This window comes from Arachis ipaensis, chromosome B10 (assembly GCF_000816755.2).
Source record: "Arachis ipaensis cultivar K30076 chromosome B10, Araip1.1, whole genome shotgun sequence".
Taxonomy (NCBI): Eukaryota; Viridiplantae; Streptophyta; class Magnoliopsida; order Fabales; family Fabaceae; genus Arachis; species Arachis ipaensis.
In genome coordinates, this window is record NC_029794.2 from 109427632 (window position 1) to 109454449 (window position 26818).

A 26818-nucleotide genomic window follows, 5' to 3' on the forward strand; every position below is an offset into this window, starting at 1 on the left:
AAGATGAGTTTTTTTTATACTGAAATGAGTTTATTTTAATAAATTAATAATATAGAAATTTTTATACATATTCAATTAGTTTTATGTGTTTATATTACTTTTTAAAATAGTAAGTTTAAAACTTAGTTAAATTTACGAATGTGATAACTTTTTTATACTGACAATGCATAAAAATTAGAATAACCACCCTTTTAAAATTTTTTGGGTTCAATATTACGAGATTTTCATGTTTTGATTTTCATTTCAAAATTGTCGTTATATAAATCGATCAAACTTAAAACGATTTACCAGGGAAGCCTAGTAAATCGATTTAAGTGGAATTAATTTAGTACATTACACTAAATCATTCTAATATGAATTGATTTAGTAGGAAAGTAACTTTATATAGTAAATTGATTTATCTTAAATCGATTAACTAGGAAATTTGACCTTGTTTAATTCAACTTAACTTAAACCAATTTAGTATGATTCTCCGCTTCTACACAAATCAATTTTACTTAAAACGATTTATAATGACCATCCCTCATATAAATAAGTAAAACCGCATTGTGTATAATGTGTGTTATTTCAAAATTGCTTATGAGAGTTTCTTAGTACTAGTTCATTGTGAGGGAAAAAATTAAGAAAAAAAACTAGAGAGGAAATTAAATTCAATAGCAAAGATCTATTGAATGTCATTGTTCATTCATCTATCGATTTTGAAAAATTACAAACTACCATATTACAGAAACTTGGGATGTGTGGAGTAAATAAAGCGAGTGGAAGGTTTGTATTACAGGATTCCTATTGCAATCTGTAAGAGTTTTTTGAAGTATAATTCTTTTGCAATAGGGAATGATGATAACCTTCAAGTCTTGTTTCACTGTCAAAGAAGTTTTCCTGAGGTGAGGTCCTCTGAGTTATATGCGAAGCTTGTTGATGTCATTGAGAGTTTTGGAGGATTAACTCAAAATCATCAATCTGTTGCTTTAGATGGAGCTTCTACTTCAAGGCCTGTCGTTGCAGCAGTATTAGTGGCATCCCCATTTTTTGCTATTGATTTAAATCGCAATAATGATGATGGTTGTATATTGGAGACAATTGTACGTTTGGTGAGCTTGCGATTGCAATGACAGCTACTCCTAATATCACCCTCGCCATTATTGATGTCGTAGAAGAAAATCATAAAGAAGATGCTATCGAGGATCATGATGACAATGAGGAGCTTGTCATGATATCGTGTGTCAGAGTCAGATCATATCAAGTACCATATAAAGTACAAAGAGTTTGAAAAAGATTACAATTGGTTGATTCAGATTATCCATCGGCAAAGGAAGGTACTTGGGAGGTTAGGAGATATAACGGACCTCACAAATTCTTGGCAATAGATATGTTAAGCAATGTATGCTCGAGCATACACCCTAACAGTATCCTTACTGGTATCAGGAGGGAGCACCGCAAACTCCTCCTAATATAAAGCCACATGTATGCAATAGTGAACTTGTCGATGTACGTTACAAGAGGAAGTTCCCCAAAAAACTTCTGGAACCGAACTCAAGCTGGTCTCCCACCAGAAATATGCTGCTCAAAATCTATGAGACTCCTACTAACATAATCACTTTCAATCAGAAGCCCAAACTTGTAGGCCATATCCTGCAGTGTAATAGTGCATTCACTGAGCAGCATATGGAATGTATGCGTCTTAAGACGCCACCGCTCAATGAATGTACTAATCAGGTGGCTCATCAAACTTGAACTAATGGTCGTTGAGCCTAACTAGGTGGTACAGTCCTGCAGCCTCCAAGTAGAGAATGAGGCGGTTGTGAAGTGTCATACACTGCTATTTCCTAATGGTTTTAATACAACGAGTCGGCTACAACACACAATAATTATTCCGCGATCAATATCTCATATATAACTGACTACAACAAGCATTCAAACCATAATAAACTATTGCATTCAACCCTAAATTCAAAATATATCATCTATACCAACTCTAAACCAAGACAAATTCACCCTTATATATGTTATCTATCCTAACTAATAACTTTCTACAATATATATAGACCACAAATTCTATTCTATCCAACCTTATCTATATCATTAACATTATTACAATCACTCTAAAATTAATACGCTAGTAATTAACTTTTAATCTAATATGATAAAACTATGAATTCTCTCGAGGAAAAAAATCCCAATCGGTAGAAACGATCCCTTTCATTCCTATTTTCTATCACTGATACTTGATTTGTCAGATATTCTTGATCCTCATCGAATTCTCTCAAGAAAAAAAAGTGTAGTAGGGAGAATGATAAATTGGAGTGAGTAAAAACGAATTTTATAACGTCTCCTCATGGTAAATCATTTTAACATAAATTGATTTATATAGTCATTGGGAATCCTAGTAAATTAGTTTAACATACATTAATTTATATAGCCATTGGGAGTCTCAATTTACTATATTTTTCGATTATCCTAATAAATCGGTTTAAGATAAATTGATTTACTATACAAAGTTGCTTTCTTACTAAATCAATTCATGTTAGAACGATTTAAGGGGATATACTAAATTAATTTAACTTAAACCAATTTACTAGGCTTCTCTGGTCAATCATTTTAAGTTAGATTGATTTATATAAAGAGAATTTTAAAACGAAAATTAAAATAGGACAATCTCATAATATTGACTCCCAACCATTTAAAAATTGTGATTTATTCTAAAATTAAATTCTAAAAAGATATAAATAATATAAATATGAAATAACTAATTTATTATCTATATTTTTTTATAAGATTAAATTACACAGTTAGTCCTTATATTTTCACTGAAATTGTAAATTAGTCCCTACATTTTAAAAGTTTGTAATTGGGCCCCTAAATAAAATTAAACTTTGTAATTTAGTCCCACCCCGTTCAAACAACGTTTGATTTAACAGAATATTCGTCAGCATATTCGCTATTTTAAACATGTGAGTTGTACGTGTTTGACAATAAGGACTAATTTGCAATTTTAATAAAAGTATAGGGACCAATTATATAATTTAACAATTTGAAAATGACCAAAAAATTCTTAGGCTATCCCCACCCCTACTTCTAAGTTAACAACGATCACAAAATAGAAACCTTCAACTGGTTCAGGCCCAGATTCATATCTTGCATTTGACAGATCCCAAAACACTTCAATCTTTGATGATGATTCATCACATAACTCAATCAATTTGCTTCCTTTCTTCTTCCTAAAGAACCTTAAATTTGTGTTGAGCTTAAACGTTGGTGGTGCTGATGAATAGATGATTATCGAAGCTTATAGTGAGTCCTTGGTTGGAGTTGGTTCTGCACCATGTGACAGTGAACAAGAGCTGCTTCAAGGTAGAGAGAACCAATTTGTAGACACTAAAAACTGATTTTTGGATTGAAGGTGGTAAAGAAAAAAGTGTTGTTTGGTTAATGATGCAAGGGTTGTTGATTGATGCGTAGCTTGAAGAACATGAAGTGTAATTAGACACATTCACTATGTTTTCACTGAAACAAGATACTATGTCCCTCATATCGTTAATGATAAAAATTTTGTGTGAGAAGGCACAAAGATTTGAACTTTTTTGTGAAACAAAATATGGATCTTTCTTGGATTATATAATATATTGATTTGAGCTACTATTTTTATATTGATTTGTGGACGAAATGAAAGAAGGGAAAAGAAGAGGGGACGAGAAGGGTTAATGGAAGAAGGGGACGGGGGCAGGCTTTGGCGGTGGTGACTCAGGGTGGTAATGGAAGAAGAAGAACAAAAACGCTGAATATAAGAGGAGGAAAAAAAAGGGAGAAGAGGAAGAAGAGGATATTATGAGAAATGTGCATTTTTTGACCGTAAACGTCATTAAAAATCTAATTACAAAATTATATTTTGTGTAAGGACCTAATTACAAATTTTTAAAATGTAGAGATCAATTTATAATTTCAGTAAAAATATAAAGATCAATTGTGTAATTTAACCTTCTTATAATTATGTTATTTTATGACGATGATGTTGGGATTTGTCAAATTGCAAGTTCTCGCCCAAAATAGAATTACATCTCTCTTTTGCCATTTGAGTGATTGTGATCTCATGCAAAAAGGAATTCCAAGTAGCCAAGTCCCTCCAAATTAGAACGCTTACCTTCAATAATTCAATTCTCCCCTAGTTGTCATTTTGCAGACACAAACACGCTAACGGAATCATAATACCTAACACACCTAAGTCTCTTTACGTCTAATGATTGACCAATTTGCTTTTTAAACCCTAAATCCCTAACTTAGTCTCTAATAATAACATTCTTATTAAGATAGATATTGATATCTAGCAAATATAGCATTGCTCTCGTGATCTCTTATACATAATTTAACATTCTTAATTAAGACATTAATATCTACCAAAAGCGTCGCTCTCGTGATCTCTTATATATAATTGTACAAGATAGAAATCCATATAGCCTCTATTTTCTAATTGATTTTAGAGATACTCACATATTTTAGTGGATGTTTAAACTTTAATTCTGTTAAAAATTAGAATTAAACAACTAATAATGCGTTATTGATTTAGAAGAGTGAGGGTTAGTAGGTACTTAATAAAATAAACCAAAAATTAGTTGTTATTTCTATTTCTTTTTTGATAATTGCTCGGTGTCTAAAAAATAATTTTTAACTTGACAAAAAAATAAAAATTAAAAATAAAAAATTAATTTAAAAATATAAAAATAAATATTTTTAATATTTAAAATAATATGATACAAAATAAAAATTTTGATAAATTAAAAAAAATTAATGATTATTAAATCCGTAACTATATTTCAGTAGTTTAATTTAATTTAAGAGGGAATTAATTCCTGAATTTATCAAACAATTTTGTCTAACTTAAGGAAGAGAAAGTTTTGATCGGTTACATTGATAGTCCATTGGTGCACAGTGGCAATAAGGTAATTATGAGTAGTAACTTTGTTTGTTGCGGTAATTTAACCGCTGTTGAAGGAGACAGTTTTCTCTCTTGGTCCCCTCTGTGTGTTGGTCTTGTTCATTCGGATCCGGAAATAAAAGCCCCTCCCAAATCACCATTCTTGAAAATCATAAACACAATAAATAATAAAGAATAATGTCATCACCATTCCCTTCCTGCTTTCGGCCATCCCACACCCGCCGTAATTGTCCTCCACCACCGGCGCCACCAGGCTCCTCCAACCCCAACCTGACCACATACCTGTACCACACCGACACGGGCCTCGTGACTCTAACATGGTCACGCTCTATCTTAGGCCGCTCCCTCCACGTCCACGTCCACAACCACAACCCCTTCGATTCCCCTTCTTCTTCTTCTCCTTCTTCCTCCTCCTTTCAACTTCACATAAAGCCCTTCATATTCTGGAAGAAGCACGGATCCAAAACCCTCTCTTCCACCACGCGACTCTTCTGGAACCTCTCCAAGGCCAAGTTCTCTTCCTCCTTCTCCCCCGAACCCCACTCCTCCTTCTACCTTGCTCTCGTCGTCCACAACCGCATCGTTCTCCTCCTCGGCGATTCCCCCAAAGACGCCTACTCCAAGTCCAAGGCTCTCCACGCTAACAACCCCCACTCCCTCCTCCTCAAGAAGGAACACGTCTTTGCCGACACCGTTTACTCCACCACCGCCATTTTCGGCGGCAAGACCCGCCGTATTCAAATCGACTGCGGCTCCTCCAGGGATAACGACTCTGCCTCCTCCAAGCTCTCTTTCTCCGTCGACGGCGACAGGGTGCTGCAGGTAAAGCGCCTCAAGTGGAAGTTCAGGGGCAATGAGAGAGTTGAAATCGACGGCGTTCCGGTTCAGATCTCGTGGGACGTGTACAACTGGCTCTTCGACAAGGATAGTAATGGCGATGGGCACGCCATTTTCATGTTCAAGTTCGAGGCGGATGAACATGGCGTGGACAGGAACGTCGTGAATCCATGGGCGCAGCAGAACTGGAACTTGGGTTTGAGTGGCTCCTGCGACTGGGCCAAGATGTCATCTTCTTCCGTGTCGGTGGGTTCCTCCGCCGGGTCATTCGGCGGAAGCTCCTCCGTGTTGGAATGGTCCAGTGTGGAGGAGAACGAGTTGGTGGATCCCGTTGGCTTCTCTCTCATTGTTTATGCATGGAAGCGCTGATTCCTCTTCTTACATTGGATTCTACTATTCCCTTCTTGTTACTACGTTCATTTCAATGCTAACTGCTTAGAATTTTAGGCATTTTAGATTACATTTTTTTTTTCTTTTTTCCTCCTTCCCTTGTTGTTGTCAATGATGCGGCACTAACCCATTTGTTTCGTGGACATAAAGAGATTCCAAGAAATCTACTAGTTTAGGGTATACAGTATGATATCAGAATCTATTCCTAGATTCTGTCACTAACACATTCATTTCTCTTTTACAAGATTCAGTGTCACCAGTTTGAGGTTGTTCTATCTGATTCTCTCTCTTTTTGTTTTTGTTTTTTATTTTTCTTTTTATATATATATAAATGTTTGGGGCTAAGAGAACGAAGTTGATTAAAGCATATTACATACTACGATGGAAGGAGTTCAATTGAAGCGCATTATTGTTGCACGCTCTGAAGAAGAAAAGAATTAAGATTGTTGGTGTTCCTTAGGGTTGACGTCTAAAGAGTGGTGCTGGTGTGTATTCTAATCTAAGAATTGGATTTGGATCGGATCCAAGACATGTGAAGGTAGGACCGCACACCACTTGTGTTTTCTTTTTTTTGTTCGGAAATGGCAGCTAACTAACTTTGTAGGCTGTGGCCGTCAACTTGCTTGACCGACCTGGTCCATCAACTAGCTATAAAACAAATATGGGCACCATATAAATATTTAAGATTTTATACTTTTCAATTAAATATCAACTAATTGACATCGAACTCTTAGGCACCATATAACAAACGCCTTAATAAACTACCTTCAAAGATGATTTTAAAGCCATGAAGAAAAGGGTGCAGCAAGTTTAGCTAAGAATAGTTATTTCCGTTTGGGAAGGTAGGAAATAAAAGGGGAAGCAGTGGCTGACAGGAACTGCATAAGAAATGGCAATAGAAGCATTTGTTGATGGTGGTTGCGTACTTGGCTAGCTGTGGGAGTGGACCACCCGACATGGAGTTTGTGTTTTGGATGAAGATTCCTCTGCTTAGTGTATGTTGTGTCTTGCGAGCACCAAAGCGAAAATAGATGCCTCTCTGTTTGTTAAGCTTCTTAGCTTTTACTGGGTCAAGAAAACCTTTTCTCTATGTATTCATAACATTATTAATTAACCGAGTTTAGTGCTTGGTCATACGATAAAACTACCATGACTACCAATCTTTGTGGACTTCGTTTGTTCTTATCATCATCACAATTTAAAACTTTTAAGGAAAAGAAAAAAAAGTAAAACTTTTAAATAAATTATATTTTGTATATGTGTTGCTGGTTCATAGAAGATTAGAATTAAGTAGGAGTCGGTAAATTTTTTACGTTATTACTGTGGTGATGGCAATTGCGGAGAATGGTGTGGTTTTGACGTGGTTGTTGATAACTTGATATTGATATTGATGCCATAGTCAATCACCTTGTACATATTTCTAATAGATAATGCTATCCCGTAATTGAAAGTGAAAATTATACTTTTTATAATAAAAAAGCTAATTAAAAATAAAGAAAAATACACATTTTTCTAAAAAAAAAATTACAATTTTTATTCTTTACCCAATTTTACTTTTTTTTATTAAAGAAAAAACTGCTGCTATATTCTTTCACTTTTTCGACAGTTTAAAAGTAGAGAAATAAATACAATGTATCAAACACATAAAGCCAAGGTAGGAACTAGGAACCATTTCATTTGTGGCATATCTCCCAAAACACGCTGCTTTTTGTTGCATTGCAACACTATTTCAGATACAATGACTGCGGAAGATTAATATACCAAGAAACACCCTCGTTTGATAAAATATAAAAATATTAAATTTCAATGAGAATATACGCCGACGATGAAGACCTTTTTTTTAACTGTGTGTGTGGATTTGTCATATGCTTCCTGGAACCCACATAGATATATCTAAAGAAGAAATAAGAAAAAAGGTTTTGTATAATATAAATTAGACTGAATAACATTCAACTCGTACCTTGGCGGGGACTTGGACCCTTTATTACCTGAGTAACAGACAAGAATTTATGACGGTTTTATTGGGGTGTAGAGGTTACAGGTCATTGAGTTGAAAAGGGATGTTGAGAACCCGAAAGCTCAATTAGAAATTACAATAAGGACGATAATAAAACAAGAGGCTCAAACACCACTTATTTCACTACCAAAGAAACCTTGGTTAGCTGTTTAATACAAATAAAGCTTGGTTAGGTGTTATGCTTTCACGCTACGTTGCACCATACTATATAATAGAGCTAATAAACGATAAACGAAAAATAGAATGCTGCTTACTCTGTTACATTACATAAACGAAACAAGGAATGGGAAAAGCTTGTGACCTATAGTTCTCTCATGTTTGTATATAAGAAGTATAAAAAAACACGAATTTGGAACGAGGCACAGAATTTGGAACCTCTCATTTAAAGCGTATATCAGAAACACGAACTAATGGGCTAATGGCACCATTTTGGATATTAATTTAAATTTGCATATTGTCATTATGTAACCATTTCTTCCGAGAATTTGATGAGTAGCAGCAACTAGCAGGCAAAATCTTTATAATTGAAAACCTACAAAAGATGAATAGAAGCAGGCCCAGATATGGCAGCAACTCTCTGCGCACGATGTGCTTCACTCCTATAAAGATCCTTCATTTCTTTTTTCATGCGTCTTGCTTCTCGCCGCTCCTCCTTCACAGCAGCCTACAAAAATAAACAGGCCAACCATTCCAGTCAAAGTGGTAGCAGACAAATATGCATCAAACTAGAATATATGTATGTTTTGCTCTTAAGCAGCAGCATGTGTAACTCCTCAGTGGCATGAATAAAGAAGACATTAAAGATTCAAGAAATAGCATAACCAGAGCTAGTGAAAACATGTTAAGACACCTTTCGTTCTTTTTTCTCCTCCTTTGTCTCTAGACCATGTGGCTTTCTCTTATACTCGATTCTTGCAGTGCTCGGCCCTTTAACCCTTTCAGCGGAAGTACTTTTATTACCGGGCAAGAAGTCTAGAGGCAGTTTCTCTTTTCCTCTAAGGGATATTAATTGACTAGAGGAACTCATGGCTGCAGACACAGTTCCAGCCAACTTCTTTTTCCTGGCTACTTCGGGTGCATCTATCTTTCTAGGATGGTTATCTAAAGTCGAATATGTTGAAACAATTGTCTCACAATCCCAAACTTCTGATTCATCGCTACTTTCTTCAACAAGTACAACATCGTTGTCTCCATCTTCTTCAACTTCATACACCTCGGCATACTCCTTGCAACGGCGAATCACATCAGCAGCACAATCCTCTTCCTCAACCTTTGGTCCCTCTTTATTCTTCAATATATCAGCTGGAACCTTATACTTGTCATCATTGTGTTCCAGGTCATCCATCATATCGTTGTTAAGACAGCACTTCAGCTTCTCAGCAAGGGATCCATCTTCTTCAGCCCCGTAATGTTCATAAGAATCATCGTCATCATCATTGTCATCAGTTCCATATTCTTGGCGTTCAAACTGTAACATAGAAAATACAAAGAATGATAATCATAGAAAAAAAGATGCATTTTACCAAAGACATCCTCAGAGCCAGAAACAACAAAACTCAACAAAGTTCATTAAATAATATGATCGAAACCAAAGATACAGCAGATGAACAAGACTGTAGCACGTGAATGGTATAAATTATGAATAACAGAACTCACCAAATCAAATTGTTCATCCAACAGGCGACGAGCTCTTTCCTTCTCATCAGCACAACCCACTCCAGTTGCACCATTTGCAACTCCACCCAAGGACCCAAGATTATATGTAACTCTGGTATGTGAAGAAACTTGCAATTCATGTGCATTGTTTTGGTTTCCATTTGTCATTGATTCTTCAAAATTCTTACCATCACATATATGTGCCTTCTCTTCTACATTATCACCATCTTCGTGGAGGTTCGCCCTCACAACAAAGTCTTCCTCCAAATCTTCAACATCAGAGCCAAACCGTGATAAATCACTATCGTCGAGCAAAGCTGCTACTTCAGGATCAACCACTTTCTGAACCCTTACAGTAGTAGTCTTCGATGCTACACTGTATATAGAATCTGGCTCGGGCTCACCATCAACTTCTGAGATTTGCAATCTTGAAGCATCATATGCCTAAACTCACCAAAAGAAAATCTAACTAATGAATTCTAAATTTAAGAACATAACCAACTCTTTAGAAAAGGTGCCCAAAAAACAATACAAAACAAAACAAAACATCCCTTGATGTTTAATCAGGGCCAAGAATAAGTTCTTAAACAATACAGTGTCCCACATCAACACCATTTAACTCACAATTCAGGCAATAAGATGGTTCCACTCACAAACACCAAATTCCTTAGCCTAGTTGAGTCTATAAAGAAGGGTAATGCCAAGACGTTTCATCAGTATATTGAGAAACTCACAATGTTCACAGAAACAAATAACAAACGACAGGATGCCGACATGGTAATATCTCATTTCCAGTGGAACTGAAAACCCATATAATAATAAGAAAGAAGTTTATTTAAAATGAAAATTTATCCTAGGAGTGTAGGAGTGAAGCACAAATTTGACTATCAAGAGTTTAGAATGCAGACCATTTAAACCAAAAAATATTATATTCTTGTTAAGTAGTATCTGAATGATCAATGTGTCAACAAATTCAGTCCAAAAAAAGTTCATTTTGCTAAAGAAATAGTACCAGAAACGCGTTTAGGGTTTCAACCAAAATAGTTTCAACTTCCCATTCAACTTGAAACCAAAAAACCTTCACATAAATAAATAAATAGCCGAAAAATCGAAATGAAAAAATCGAACCTTTACATCAAGAGTGATGTCTTCAACCCTGAACTTGGGGTTTTGATAATACGCAGAGCCACCACCAGCATTCTTGATTTCCCTCAAATGAATCAAGTAATTATACCCATCATCGGGGAACCCTAGTTCCAGAATCTCCCTTCTCACCTCCTCCGGAAGCGGCGTCGTTCCCGCCGAACCAATGAAACCATGGCTCCCCAGCGGCATAGAGCTCGTCGAGCTGCTGAAAGCAAAGTCGCCAGCATCGTCACCTTCGTCGTCACCGGGAGCATCGTCAAACACGGAATTTCTGTTGTCATGGTCGTCACTGGCGGAGATGAAATCGGCGGCTGGGAGTGGGTTGTTGTCAACCCGGACGAAGACACGGTCAGCACCGGGGGAGTTGCCGAAGGACGGGTCAGATGAGTCTCGAGCCAGAAGCTGGAATGTTGCGGATTTCTTCTTGTCGATGAACTTCTTCTTCCCCATGATGATGAAAATAGCAACCAGGGTTTTGAAGTGCTTGTAGGCTGTGGCAACGAGTATCTCTTCACTAAACAACACCAAAAGGATTTACAACAATCTTAGTATAAGAAGCAAAACCAAATTATAATAAAATAATATATAAAATTATAAATAATCATACAAACAGGTAATTATAATTAATTTTACATAATAACTTATCCATAATTTATCATTAGAAGTATTTTTAGAAAGATTTCTATTAACTTTACATATCACAGAAAGGATTGAATGATAGAAATCCTCAAACCAAAAAACACATAATCGCAACACAAAACAAGGTTCAATTCAATTACAAATTCCTAAACCTACTAAATATAAGAGAGCCAAAGCATATAACCATATTTAGTTTTTGGGATTCTAATCGATTTATCAGCATCATGGTTCCGATTTCTGAATCCAAACTAAACTGAAAATATATCAGCAACAACAACTAAATTGAATCCAATTTCAAACTCATAATCCAAATTAAATTGAATTCAGAATCACATCAGCATTCAACAAATTAAATAAATAATCCAATTCCGAACTCAGAACACAAACTCAGAATCTTAAAAATTAATTGGAAAAAGAGATGAAACTGAAGAAGCATTGGCCTACCGGAGAGATGGCGAGAGATGAGCGACGATGATAGAGTGAGCGCGGAGAGTGTGAGACAGGGTGTGCTCGCGGTGAGAGTGTGAGACAGAGTTACCTAAAATCAGAGGAGCAGAGACCACCCAGCAGTGATGGCGAGACACGACGCGAAGCAGGGAAGCAACAGCAAGACTGGCGAGGAGGCAAAGAAGCAGAAACGACGCACGGCGAGGAGCGGAGAAACGACGACCCACGGCCAGGAGCGAAGAAGCAGCCACGGCGAATGCAGCGAAGAGAGACTGAGTTGAGATACGCAGTGAATAGAGTGGGGGTTTCTGCCTTCGGCGATGGTGGGGGCGGGAGGAAGGGAAGTTACGGCGAGGGAGGAAGAGAAGTGAGCTCGGACAGAGAGGGGGCTCTGAAGTTTGAAGGTGGCTGCAACTGAGCCTCTGAACTCTGATAGGGTTTAGTTTAGGGTAGGGTTTCGTTTGGGAGAGAGACAGAGGGGCGGTTCTGTTTTTCTTTTTTAATTGAAAAATCGGAAATCATAAAAGAAAACGCCCGGTTCAAAAGGTTCACTAATTAACCACCGATCAATTTTTTCACCAATTGTATATTAGATAGTTTTTGGCTTCAATTAAATCAGTTAAAAAATCAATTTTCAATTAATCCGGTTGAACCACAAAAAAAGGAGATCCTTTTGAGTGAATCAAAACATTTTAATCTATTGACAATTAAAAAAAAAAAAAAAAAAAAAAACTGTTTATACTAAGAACATAGCATAACGGCGGTCGGGAAAGTGGGCCCCCATCGTCTAGTGGTCCAGGACATCTCTCTTTCAAGGAGGCAACGGGGATTCGACTTCCCCTGGGGGTAGGGTACTACGAAAGGAAGTTGATCATGGATCATCTAAAAAGAATCAAATTGATTCTTCCTGGGTCGATGCCCGAGTGGTTAATGGGGACGGACTGTAAATTCGTTGGCAATATGTCTACGCTGGTTCAAATCCAGCTCGGCCCAATAATTTGCCGATCCACCATAAAAAGATATAACCATTTGTTGTTCTCCGGAAATGGCCGATATGCTCAGATATGGGAGAAAATAAAATGTGATAAATCTTTAGGGATCTTTTTTTACGGACCATATATATCTAGTGGTCCAAGACATTTTTCTTTCAAGGAGGCAACAAAAATTCGATTTTTCCTGGGGATAGAATACTACGAAAGAAAATTGATCATGAATTAATTTTTTAAAACCATGAATTATATTCTATTGTAAATTTTAAAAATATACAAATTAAAAATATTACATCGGCCAAAATTTTATAATCTCATCCAAATATAACAAAAACTCAAATAATAAAACAAATTTCCAAATACAAAGATAATATTAAAGTTTATCATCCATCATCATCAAAATCTACTAAAACTTGCCAAAATTTTATAATCTCATCCAAATATAACAAAAACTCAAATAATAAAACAAATTTCCAAATACAAAGATAATATTAAAGTTTATCATCCATCATCATCAAAATCTACTAAAACTTGTTGCAAATTTACTTTGTTGAGATCATCTTCATCTAACAAAACACCAATTAAATGTTAACACCTTCACAAAACTAATTATTAACAAATTAACAACTAGCACTAGACAAAAAGAACAAGGCAAATAAATCAATAACATAAGAAAAAGTTTAATAACACCTAAGAATATAGCAAAGAAGTGATTCAACTCAACAAAATAATAAAAACTGAAAAATAGCACCAGCAAGAACACAAACATAGTAACCTGAACAATTGGTATGATGTACAAAAGGATTATTACCTAGTACAAAAAAAAGTATAAGAACTAAACAATTAAATACAAAATTGAAGAATAGAACAAGAACTAGCAAGAACATAGTCTTCTACAACATAGTTATAGTTGTTAGAATTGAACCGATAAACAAACCAGTCAAACTACTAGATAATTGCATTATCAGTTCAACCGGTATATCAAAAGTTGAACCAATTAATCCAGTCCCACATAAATAAAAATATAAAATAGTCAACTTAGAACAACATATGTACTACAACAACAACAACAACAACATAGAATAACAATGAACAATATATTACACTATAAAATAAAAAATCGAATAATCTGGCAGTAATCAACAAGTTATAATCAACAAAATATAATCAATAACAAGTTTAGAATTCAACTCAACTATAATACAAATTCAACTCTAAATCCTACAATATTCCCATCATACAAAATTACTAAATCTTTCTCTCATATGCAATGAATTCAACTACTCATCTTCATCTTCATCCGTTTCAAATTTTTAAATTCAAAATTTTCAAATACTGAATTCTAGCCTCTCCAAAATACTGTATCTAATGGCTATCGCAGCATTCAAATCCACCATAGATCTGATCATTTCAATATCAGACACAAAACAAAGATAGATTTGGGGACATTTTTTAAATAGAGGCAATTTTATAATCACAAGAAAAAATTTTCAGCAATATAACATTAATCCACAAATTATAATAAACCAAATACAATCAACAACAATCAAAATTCAACAAATTCAGTTAATCAACATCATTAATGAATTCTTCAGTGGCTTAGTTAATCAAATTATAACCTGTTCGGTTGCTCGTCGGGATTAGATGTCGGTCGAGCATCTTGTCCAGAGCAACTAGAGGTGTGAGGTATCTGGACCTGGGCACAAGCTTTACGAGGGAGAGTGCTATCACAGTCGTCAGTAGGTCAGCGGGTGGGACCACTTGCAAGGAGTCAAGGACACTCCGATGCTGAAGTAAGCGTCTGAATGATGAGGCAGCAAATTAAGGTAAAAGATGACGTACCTTGGAGGAGGGATAGGTCCCTCCCTTTTTATACCTTGTACTCAGGTGGGCCCTCTTGCTTAGGCCCGTCTGCCTGGAAGCTTCCATCAACTGCCCAGGTCTTTCCCAGGAGGTGATGTGATGTGTGGGTCATTTTGGCTCGTATGGGTCCAAGACCCGTTGGGTCAGTAGTCCGCAGAATGGACCTCCAACCATTATTGGACGGGGCCAGAACAATTCTCTCAACGTGACAAGCCGTGAGGATCGTGGTTGGTGCGTTCTCCTTACTTGTGTCTTCTCGTGCAACTGTCTTCCCCTGCTCGTGACTCTATTTGCGAGATTCACACCTCTGGTGCGCGTGAGCTACCCTGTTAATTAGGGCGTCGTTTAAGTTTTCGTGCCTGGGGCATTAAATGCCCTTTATGATTGATTTGAAAGCAGAGAGAAAAGTCTATTTTACCATTGGCTTTTCGCGCTCCTCCCTCGACGGTTACCATACCTTTAATCATATCCCTTTTGCATTTCCTACTTTTCTCATAACAGATACCCCCACTATTGCCATTTCCCCTTCTTCCTCATTTGTGATTTTTTGCTTCTATCATTGGGTCACTCATGGATCTTGGCTCCACTGCGATCTTCCATTTCACCATTTTTGGGAAGGAAAGCATAAAAAATGGTACCTTTCCTTCTAGGCTGTGCAAAATCGGCGGATCTTCGATCTCTTCGAGTATTCATTCAATGGTTTCAAATAAACCTTCTTTAAGGTGAGACCAGCTCGGGGCCGCCACCCTTTTTGGCTTACTCTCGAAGGAGAAAGACGGATACTAATCTACTGGAGTTTCGGTGTCAATCCCAATTATTTAATAAAGATGACCTATGATAGATTAGGTCGGCAGAACCAACAGATCGCCGATGTTTTACAGGCGATTTTTGGTTCTAAAAATATGAATCCCCATCTCTTAATGGGTGACCGAGAATTCGATCGCAATTGTGTAGGTAAGATCCTCTCACCATTGGTTTTTTGTTTTACCGACTTATGCATTATTGTTTTGCTTCCGATTTTATACGTTGTTTAACCTCTGATTTCCTAGCTTTTCTTTTTGCTTCTTTTGTAGTTGGGATGGTTGCTAGGCACACTACTTTGACCCGTTTGATGACTCATCTCTTTCCAGGAGATGATAATGATGACGACAGTTCAACAACCCCTACCATTGAGCCCGAGGTTCATCCAGCCAGCGGGGGCGAAGCCCAGTCGCAGCCTTCGTCCCAAACAACTCCCGGTGACACTGTTGCTGGCAAAGCTAATTGGGGTAATGAGATCGAGGTTGAGCCCGAGGCGGAGGTGATCGTCACCCTATATCCCAAGAAGAGGAGGAATGACACCGGTTCGGGACAAGTTCTAACGGTGATGGAGAAAAACTTCGACGTAGGATTCTTTAGCAACTCTCAACTCTTCCCGAGCACTGAGAAATTCTTCCGAGAAGAAGACCTGGCCACCCAAGCGAGGTGGACGTACCGGAGCCTCCTCCGGATAGTCGTGATCGCTAGAAAGGTGGAACCCGTGTTGACCCAAGGCCAGGTTTTGGAAGGGAAACATAGGGCTGCCCAGTGGGATATCACCAACCTGAAGGCGAGGGGGAGTCCTTGAAGACCCGACTTGCCAAAGAGGAGAAGAAAGCGAAAGAGGCTGCCGAGGAGATCAACCGCCTCGTGGAACGAGACCTCACTCTCTCCAAACAGCTCAATGAAGCCCATGACCGGGCTGTCGCAGCAGAGAGTAAAGTGAAAGAGCTGGAGGAGAAGCTGGCAGGGGCCGTGAAGTTGGCAGACTCTGCTCGCCAAGAGGCCGCTACCATGAAGAAGAAGAATAAGAAGATCGGTAAGGATGCTTGGGAAGCTATCACCGCTATCGAGGAGGCGATCAAGGCTCAGGTCTCTCTCCTCGCTCCAGACTTTGACACTTCGGTTATCGGGGCCTTCAAAATGATTCAAGATGGCAAGGTTGTTAGCATCCCAAGGAAGTGATGTGTTTTATCACTTATAATTTTTTGTACTCTCTTTGAACTCTTTTTATTATTGGGCCGATGCAATACCACTTGCATGTGTTGAACAATTTTTCTTTTTTGGTTGTTGTCGGGCCGACGTGGTGCTCTTTTGAGCTACCGCTTTAACAATTTTGACTCTTGTAATTAGAATCTTTGAATTATTTTGGTCACTTTACCACTATGTTTCCTCCTCGTTTGACCGTTAAGCCGTACCTTGATGGATCTCCATATATCGTTGCTTTCAGGTTCCCGGGGTGACCAATCCTGGGAAACCGTGCTTATAACTTGGTAATAACGAGTGAATAAATCAAAGCAAAAATAAATTTCAAAATTAACACATAATCACTTTTCAATAATGGGCCTCATTAAAATCCCTTGCCGACGTCTCGCTCTGACGGCACGGAGAAAGAGTATCCCTTCCTTAACAATATATAATGTGACAAGTGATTTGATGAAATAAAGTAAATGAAGATAAATGAAAGTAGGAGATAAAAGAGGGACAACCGGTTTAGACGGGAGGTCGTTAAGCATGAGTAAAATCTCATAAGGTTTGTTGTATTCCAAGTCCTCGTGGCCTCCTTCCCGTCTAACCGCTCTAACTTGTAGGCACCCTTTCCGTGCACTTCTTTTACCATGTAGGGTCCTTTCCAATTAGGGGAGAGCTTACCTTCCCCTGGGGTCGGTGGACCGATATCGTTGTGTCATAGCACCAGGTCTCCTTCTTCGAACCTCTTGTTTTACACCATGCGATTGTAATGCAACGTTAACCTTTGCTTCAACGCCGAATCCGACAAGTGGGCCATCTCTTTGATCTCATCTATTAGGTCCTTCTCAGTCGCCTCATCTCTTCCACCGAGGAGTAACCTTGGGCTCGGTTCTCCAATTTCTAGGGGGATCACCGCATCGACGTTGTAAGTAAGTCGGAAGGGCGTCTCCCCAGTAGAAGATTGTGGTGTTGTTCTGTAAGACCACAAGATGGAGGCTAACTCGTTTTTCCAGGAGCCCATTCTGTGATCCAAGTGCCTCTTCAGCCCACTGAGGATGACCTTGTTCGTTGCCTCGGCTTGTCCGTTGCTCTGGGGGTGTTCCATATAGGAGAACTTTTGTTTGATTCCGAGGCCTGCCAGGAACTCCCCAAATTTCTTGTCGAAAAATTGTGTTTGGCTATTCGACACCACGACCTCTAGAATTCTCAACCTGACGATCACTTGTCTCCAAAGGAATTTTTGACAGTTTATAGATAATATGCTTCCCAATGGTTCAGCCTCCACCCACTTCGTGTAATAATCAATGGCCACAATGAGATACTTGACCTGTCTTGGGGCCACTGGGAAAGAACCCAGTAGGTCAACTCCCCATTAGGAGAAAGGTCATGAAGCCAGAACAGAGCTTAGCTCTTCTACTGATGTGTTGTGGAAGTTCACATTTTCTTAGCATTTCTTGCATTTCTTAACGAACTCCTGAGCATCTGCCATCATGGAGAGCCAGTAGTAACCAGCTCTAATGAGCTTCCGAGCTAAGAATTTTCTCCCAATGTGGTGTCCATAATATCCTTCATGCACTTCTTAGGACATACTCCGTCTGATCGGTCCGTAAACACTTCAGTAAGGGTTGGTTGAGCCCTCTCTTGTATAGCTGCCCCTGTATCACTCTGTACTTGGCGGCCTCTCTTCTCACAACTTTGGCTTCTTTCTCATTTTCTAGCAATTGTCCTTCTTCAAGAAAAATTTGTATTGGGCTGATCCAAAAAAGAGGTTCTTCTTGAGCTTAGGTCAAACAGAGGACCACCGACAGCTCCTTCACCAAGCCTTGGATGAGAGATCGTTTTTTTGTTCTGGGCTTGGTGCTCGCCAATTTTGACAAAAGGTTTGCTCTAGCATTTCTCTCTCTGGGTACATGTTGGACCACTACCTCCGCAAAATCCTTACATAACTATTTAGTTCTTTCCAAATATTTTTGCAAAAACGGGTCCCGAGCTTGGTATGTCCTGTTTACTTGTGAGGTCACGACCTGAGAGTCACTGTTAACTTCAAACTTTGCCACCCCGACCTCTTTGGCTAAGATTAAGCCACCAATCATAGCTTTGTATTTGGCTTGGTTGTTCGAGACAGGGAATTTGAATTTGATATATTTCTCATAAGTTATTCTTTTTGAGCTTTCTAGAATGATCTCGACTCCTCCGAATGCTTGGTTGGAAGCTCCATCTACATTGAGTTTCCACCGTGTGCTCGGGACCTCGAAAGCATCTCCAGTCATTTCAACCAAGAAATCAACCATTGCTTGTACTCTAATTGCGTGCTGAGGTTAGTACATGATATCATATTGAGATAGTTCTATTGCCCAAGTCATCATTCGCCCGGCTAGATAAGGTTTTTGCAAGATTTATCGGATTTCCTGGTCGGTTCGCAGAGTGAACGAGTGTCCTTGAAAGTATTGCCTTAACCTTCGAGAGGAGACTAATAGGGCATAAGCTAATTTCTCTATCCTGGCATATCTCAACTTTACTCCCTGGAGCACCTTACTTATGAAGTATATAGGTTGTTGTTGCTTGTTCTCTTACCGGACCAGGGCAGCTGCCATAGCCTCTTTTGTAACTGCCAGGTATAGCTACAAGGTCTCTCCTTCTTTTGGCTTACCAAGAACTGGTGGTTCTAACAAGATTTTCTTAAAGTGATTGAAAGTCTCTTCACAGGCTGGAATCCACTCGAAGGCCATCCCTTTCTTCATCAAGTTGAAGAAAGGTAGCGCTTTGGCTGCCGATGCGCCAAAAAAGCGTGATAAGGCCATCAGTCTCCCCGCCAATTTCTGTACGTCCTTCATGCATCCATGGCTTGTCATGCAAAGAACGGATTCTCACTTATCCGGGTTCGCCTCTACCCCTCTCTGTGTGATAATGAATCCAAGGAATTTTCCCGCTTCCACCGCAAACGTGCACTTCAGGGGGTTTAGCCTCATGTTGTACTTCTGGAGTGAGTCGAAGATGGCACTCAGGTCGGTTACTAGGCAACCTGGTTCGGCCATCTTCACCAATATGTCATCCACGTAAACCTCTACTGACCTGCTGATGTAATCCTTGAAGACTTTGTTCATCAATCTTTGGTATGTCGTCCCGGCATTTTTCAGCCCAAACAGCATGACCTTATAACAGTAGGTCCCCGCTGGCGTTATAAACGCCATTTTGTCTTCGCCAAGTCAGTGCATCGGGATCTGGTTGTATCCCAAATATGCATCCATAAAGCTCAAAAATCTGTATCCCGCCGCCGCATCTACTAAAACATCAATGTTGGGAAGGGAAAATGAGTTTTTGGGACATGCCTTGTTAAGATTTGAGTAATCAACACACATCCTCCATTTCTCAGTCGCCTTTTTCACAAGCACCACATTTGAAAGCCATGTGGAGTAGTCAAGTTCCCTAATGAAGCTGGCTTCTAACAAGCTACTCGTCTACCTGGCTACCTCGTCAACTCTTTCCAACAACATTTTTCTCCTTCACTGTGTGACCGGCTGGGCCTCCGACTTCACAGCCAGGCGATGTGACATAAAGCTAGGGTCTATCCCCAGCATGCCGGCTGGAGTCCAGGAGAAAAGGCCTCTATTTGCACTAATGACTTCCATCAGAGGTTTCTTCAATTCATGGGGGAGGTTTTGGTTCACCAACGTAAACTTATCCTCCGTATCTCCTACTGGAATTTCTCCAGGTCTCCTTGGGAAGTTCCTGGCAGGCCTCAGTTTCTCGTCAACCTTGGCGTCTAGGTCTGCCAAAAACACTCCAGCTGCCTCGTTTGATTTCTTTCTCAATGTTAAGCTAGCGTTGTCATAAGCAACTGCCGTTTTTAAGTCTCCCCGGAACTTGACTACTCCATCAATGTGGAGTAGTCAAGTTTCCTAATGAAGCTGGCTTCTAATAAGCTACTCGTCTACCTGGTTACCTCGTCAACTCTTTCCAACAACATTTTTCTCCTTCACTGTGTGACTGGGTTGGGCCTCCGACTTCACAGCCAGGCGATGTGACATGAAGCTAGGGTCTATCCCCAGCATGCCGGCTGGAGTCCAGGAGAAAAGGCCTCTGTTTTCACTAATGACTTCCATCAGAGGTTTCTTCAATTCATGGGGGAGGTTTTGGTTCACCAACGTAAACTTATCCTCCGTATCTCCTACTGGAATTTCTCCAGGTCTCCTTGGGAAGTTCCTGGCAGGCCTCAGTTTCTCGTCAACCCTGGCGTCTAGGTCTGCCAAAAACACTCCAGCTACCTCGTTTGATTTCTTTCTCAATGTTAAGCTAGCGTTGTCACAAGCAACTACCGTTTTTAAGTCTCCCCGGATCAATCCCATCGATCCATCGTTGGCCACGAACTTCATTGTAAGGAGCTTTGTGCAAATGATGGCCGATAATTCGTTGATGGTCCTCCTTCCAAGAATGACGTTATTAATGCGTGAGCATCTTTTCCTTATTTTCTTATTATTTTAGATATAAAATTATTGGCACTCTCTAGGGTTTGGATGAGGCCAATAAAATAGCATGTCACATCGTCAATGGTGAACGGGATGAGAATCCTTTTATCATCAGGTTGAGGATGGGGGTCTTCAATGATCTCATCATTGATTTGGTTGAGTACCTGTAAAGTCGGCGGTTATTGAGCTTGAGCTACAGGACCTTTGCCCTTGTCTCGGGCAGTAGGAGCATTGTGACTTGAAGAAGAAGCCATTGGTGTATGAAAGTAAAAGGTTGGTAATGGTGAAGTATAGTAACAGATGGGTAGTGCAGAGAACTCGGAGAAAAAGAGGAGATGAAGTTTTGAATAGAAGTGTAGAAGATGAAGTGATGGTAAGAAATTCTTCTTCAATAAGTAAAAGTTATTTTTGCCGTTTCGTATGAGGAAGTTCAAAATTTGAAATTGAGGTAACTTCTTGGAGAAGATGAAGTGGTGGAGAGAGAAGTTAAAAAGATAATGGGAAACGTGTCAGATGAGCGTGAGTAAATGAAGAAGAGTAAATTTTCATTTATGATTAATTAATGCTTTATGATGAGAGCATATTAGGATTAAGTGTTTTTCTCAAGATGACATTAAGGATAACACATTAATCCTAGGGGACAATTTGTTGATTGAAAACAATTTATTTTGAAAAGAAGAGGATTCAAAGAACCAATAAGTGTGCGTTTGCGACGGAAAGATAATATTGGAGGGGATGGCAAGGAAGTTCGAATAGGAATTTGTGTTGTGATTGGATAGCGAGCTGATCGAGATGCTGGATCGAAGGATCAAAGGTTCGAGGATTGTTTCTTTCAACGTTACTTTTTGTCCAGCAAAAGAAGCGGGAACAGTTACCTATGGATTAATGAACATGGGAGTTACACTTTAATTTGATTAGTTATGAATTTTTATAAATAGAAGAAGGCTCGAAGGTACAGGGGTTGGAACTTTGCTTCAAAAATTACTCACGCACACTCACATCCCAGCGAATTTCTGAGTCTGCTTCGAGTAAATTTTCTATAGGGTTCCTTCCACTTGTTTTTACTTTTCATTTACATTTTTTGCAAACTTTTCTTTTCAAGCAAGTTTATTTTCAAGCAACATTTAATAATCTTGTCCAATTTACACTTCAGTACTTTTATTTTTTCATATCAAAAGTCCTTTGATCTAATCGAAGGCATTTTACTGTTTTATTTAAATTTAATGCAAATCATTTCAAGTTCGGTCAATTTATTTTCAAGTTTTTATTTACTGTTTTTCAGATTTTCTTAAGTTCTTATCCGATCGAAAGGTCTTTGATGCACTTTGAAAAAACTGGTACTCGCAAAAGAAGAGTAGGTTTCGCTCCCAGACCATTAGATATCGAACCACCATCAATTTGCTAAAAATTGACAAAACAGATCTATAACATCAACTCACCACCAACAACCATAAAGGGAACCAATAGCAACATTACAAAAGATGGAAAAAATATTATAGATGGGTTATTAAAACTAGGAACACAAAATTAAACTCAGATCCGAAAATAGTCTACAATAAGAACTGTGGAGGGAGAAAAGGAAAAACTAAAGAAAACCAAAAAATTAAAAAACAATAACAAAAAAACCGAAAAAAAAACTTAAAATCAGAAATGGAGACAGCGGAGAAGAGAAAGTGAAAGAAAGGAAAAAGGAAGGAGTTAGAAAAAAGGAGAAAATTTTTCATATCTAAAAAAATCGGATACCAAGCGCAAGAAAATCAAAAAAAAAAATGGAGGAGGAGAAAAATAATAGAGAAGGTAGGTGGGGTAAGAAAGAGCAAAGGAAAGAGAGGAGAAGTATTAGAAGTTGAGAAGAGAAATAATGGAGGGCTGCTGCTGCCAAAACTGGGCGGCGGGTCGCCAGTAGTATCCCTCAAAGTAAAAGTCTTTTAGAAATTTTTTGGTGGGATAGAGAGAAATAGAGAGATCCAACCTATATTCCTAATTAAATCCTTTAAATGATAATGTTTAATAAACAAACTAAGTTTGTACAAATAAAATATATATTTTGGTCATTAATTTAAATATAAAAATTTTTATATCTTAAACTGTTGAATGGTTGTTCAGATATAATTGTTCATGTAGTATTATTACAATTTAAATTTCTTGAAAAAGTAATAATAAATTCGGTTAACACTTTTTTGGTATATGCAGTCAACACTTATTTTTTATTTTTAATATTAGAAAAGAGTGTGTGTTATTGTATTATGAAGATGAGGAGCGTATCACAGAATTGTAGAAAATAATTTAAAAAAAAAATCTGTCAGACTTATGTATCCAAAAAATTCCACTACAAAATCTGACCCACAGAATTTTCATTTTACATTAAAAATAATTCTCAATCTATCCATGCTACTGAATAACACATGTTATCCATCTCTAAAAAAATTAGCCCGTCAACATTCTTTTCTCAACAAAACTGTTGAAGATAAAGGATACTAGTTTTTATTCATTATTGTATTCTAGTTAGTTGGGCCTAGTCCTTTTTAATGTAGTCAACCAATTAGATAAGGCGTTCTCTTTGGTTTTTTTTTATTTTTGAAAATCTTCTACTTGCTACTTTAACACCTCATGATTACCACTGTCCAATTGAATGTTAAAGCCCATTACCATGAAAATTAAAGCGGAAGCCAGAGCACCTGGTCCTCTAAGTCTCATCCTCGGATATTATGCCTTCTTTGATTACATAAAAATCCCACCCCATTCCCCCGTCAAATCAAAGATAAATACGAGCATTTACGCATTACAATTTAAACAAGACTCACAAGTAACAACCCCTAATTCTTTGTTTTTTTTTTATTTAACTTATATAGAATATAAATAAAAATGAGCATTATAGAAACTTTTAGAGCATTTGTTAACCACTATGAAATATATTAACCACATTCAATCTTTAGACAAGTGATGTTATGCGTTTTACAATACAAAGACAAATCATGATTCCCTGCTTTTGCGTAGGTTGAATACTTGAATTATAATTTGACGGCCTAAAAGATTACAGTGATAGAATAAGCCTGGCTAAGATTTTCTCCGTGCTGTAGAGTGATTTAGACAAACATGTAGAGATAAAGGAACTCTTCATTCACTGAACTGAAGAAAGCAAGCATTTAAAAAATAACAGTGACAAAACAAAGCAACCATTACATAGTAGCTATAGCCACTATGGCAGAACAGAAAGATGGAGAGCAAGATGAACAATTTTCCTACCCTGTTCAAACCTAGGTTGCTCACATTTGACATAGTTCCTAAAAGCCCTACATATTCCAGAGACTTAAGAATTGAGTGCTGCAATAGATTTACTTTACTGTTAAGGTTGAACCTGAAGGAGCACTAATCAAAGATGAAGATGGTGGAAGGCAATGCCTTTGGCCACTACTTTTAATCACCCAACCTGGTGGCATAGAGACTTTGAATTGAGTGCTGCAATAGATTTACTTTACTGTTAAGGTTGAACCTGAAGGAGCACTAATCAGGGACGAAGATGGTGGAAGGCAATGTCTTTGGCTACTACTTTTAATCGCCGAACCTCGCGGCACTGATGGAGGATTGGAGGAACCCTCGTACCTGCTTGATTGACTCCTCATCTTCTTCTTCTCTCCTTCCTGAACCTTTTCTGATGTAACTTGTCGAACCTTGGTGTCGTTAAGCCCCGGAGGAAGAACACAGTTGCAGAGAAGACCTTCAATTTAAAAATCATAACATGATCGTAAATGCTAAATCCTTTCAACAAGCCCTCTTAGATCAAAATCTCACTCACATGTATTCAGGATTTCTAGATTAATTTTTAGAGATACGGCATATAAACATGAATCACACAAGAAGTGCATCTCAGAACATAGTATTTATGAGAATTAATCAATTAACAAGTGAGTTGATTCAAGTAAGAGCTACGAGAAAGAAAAGGTTAATCTGAAGGGTAAACTACCCTTTTGACATGTGAAAGATTGTAGTTCCCGCAAAACGACCCTAAACTTATAGGGACTGCCGGACTGGATAATGGTATTGTCATAAACCATTTTCCTTATCAATAATTATATCTCTAACACAACCCTTTGCGCAAAAACTTCTTTTGGATTTTGCGTGAATATTATACATAAGCTTTCATTGGCCTTATGCTAAAATTCATTCTATTAGATAAACAAAAATGGAACTTTAGACCTTTAGGTCATGCAAACATTGAAACCATGAATGCACTCCCCCCCGAAGCATATGGGAAAAAACACATTTAGTTATATCTCTGAAATCCAGAATGAGAAACATAGGATTTGAATTATCATGAGTCGAGCAGAAAATGAAATGCAAGAAGCATTGTGTGTTGGTTACCGAGTCTAGCAAGTCGATTAACCCATCTAGGGATAGATTTTCCGGTTAACTTGAGGCAAACATCGTTGCAAAAGTGGTTGCAATTCTTGGAGATGAGGTGGTAGGTGTTGCCAGAGTAGTGGTGAGCAAGCTTCTCCATGAAAGCCCTAACATCTTTGGGGCCCAGATCCGTTGTTCCTATGAATATCGATTTCCTGAAAGTGAAGCCAGGGCAGTGCCGTGGCTGAACCTCGAAGATCCCCGTCGTATCGTGCTCGTGCGCACCGAAACCATATTCGATTCCATGAACTGCTTGCAGAAAAAAACAGAATTAGGAAACAGAAATTGAAGAAAGAAGAAAGCCAAAGGTAGGGTTAGTTAGGAGATTGCCTTGAACACCAGAGTGATAGACACCGAGGCCAAGCCAATAGGCATAGCCGTTAATGGGAGTCAGATCGTACACGTTCAGATAAACCGGCACTGTGCCCGGTTTCTTCTTCCCCGGCACCGTCACCAGTTTCCGCAGCATAATTTCTCTTCTTCTTCGGAGGGAAAAATTCCAGAATAACTTGCTTTGTTTCTTCACCCAGCTTTCGCTTTTTTCATTTATTATTACTATTATTATATCGTCTCTGCTCTCCACAGCCAACTGGGTACCACACTATTATTCATCACACAGTTATATCCTCTCAGTTTCTTAAGATTTATTAGAGAAACAACTTTTGGAGGATTTTATTTCTTTGGCAAATTTATTATTCAAATGCCAAATATTTTTTAAGTTTTTCATAATTCTTTAAAATTTTAACTAACTTTTTATATGTACTATTATTTTTGCTATTTATATCTATTCATATTCATTTCAATAAATTATTTTAAATTAAAACAAAACATATAAAAATCATTTCATTTTTCTTTATTGTTTACTTTAAACCAATCATATTTTGATGTATTGACAGTGTGAAATATTTTACACAGTCATGCGAGCAATTATTTATGCAATCAATGTGAAAAGTAGTTATTTTTGCTGGTATAACGTAATTGAATGCACGTGTAAAATTATTTTACAGTGATAATACATCAAAATTAAATTATATATATATACTAGCAA

The 26818-nt window shown here is 38.0% G+C and overlaps 3 protein-coding genes and 1 non-coding gene across 4 annotated transcripts; 2 read left to right on the top strand and 2 right to left on the bottom strand.

The window, feature by feature from the left end:
- Positions 4875–7207, top strand: LOC107623940. Its single transcript, XM_016326349.2, has one exon. The coding sequence runs from the start codon at positions 5108–5110 to the stop codon at positions 6134–6136; it is 1029 nt and encodes a 342-aa protein (XP_016181835.1). The 5' UTR covers positions 4875–5107; the 3' UTR covers positions 6137–7207.
- On the bottom strand, positions 8389–12530 carry LOC107622998 (protein LTV1 homolog). The gene is made up of 5 exons (XM_016325097.2): positions 12060–12530; positions 10959–11490; positions 9831–10274; positions 9025–9642; positions 8389–8838 (listed from the first exon to the last, which is right to left on the bottom strand). Exons 2-5 carry the CDS (start codon positions 11424–11426, stop codon positions 8707–8709), a joined length of 1662 nt encoding a protein of 553 aa, XP_016180583.1. The 5' UTR covers positions 11427–11490; positions 12060–12530; the 3' UTR covers positions 8389–8706.
- On the top strand, positions 12972–13055 carry TRNAY-GUA. Its single transcript has one exon. It is a non-coding gene; the product is annotated as a tRNA-Tyr (tRNA).
- LOC107623545 (deSI-like protein At4g17486) lies at positions 24469–26410 on the bottom strand. The gene is made up of 3 exons (XM_021114875.1): positions 26101–26410; positions 25732–26019; positions 24469–25087 (listed from the first exon to the last, which is right to left on the bottom strand). Exons 1-3 carry the CDS (start codon positions 26237–26239, stop codon positions 24840–24842), a joined length of 675 nt encoding a protein of 224 aa, XP_020970534.1. The 5' UTR covers positions 26240–26410; the 3' UTR covers positions 24469–24839.

Bases quoted from the DNA above. Each gene is read 5' to 3' on its own strand.
- LOC107623545 (XM_021114875.1), bottom strand. From the start codon at position 26,239: ATGCTGCGGAAACTGGTGACGGTGCCGGGGAAGAAGAAACCGGGCACA. The intron at 26,020-26,100 runs GCAATCTCCTAA...TTCTGCAAGCAG, and splicing joins CTATCACTCTGGTGTTCAAG to TTCATGGAATCGAATATGGT. The intron at 25,088-25,731 runs GTAACCAACACA...TTTAAATTGAAG, and splicing joins TAATCGACTTGCTAGACTCG to GTCTTCTCTGCAACTGTGTT.
- LOC107623940 (XM_016326349.2), top strand. From the start codon at position 5,108: ATGTCATCACCATTCCCTTCCTGCTTTCGGCCATCCCACACCCGCCGT.
- LOC107622998 (XM_016325097.2), bottom strand. From the start codon at position 11,426: ATGGGGAAGAAGAAGTTCATCGACAAGAAGAAATCCGCAACATTCCAG. The intron at 10,275-10,958 runs GTTCGATTTTTT...TGGTGAGTTTAG, and splicing joins ACATCACTCTTGATGTAAAG to GCATATGATGCTTCAAGATT. The intron at 9,643-9,830 runs GTGAGTTCTGTT...TCTATGTTACAG, and splicing joins TGGATGAACAATTTGATTTG to TTTGAACGCCAAGAATATGG.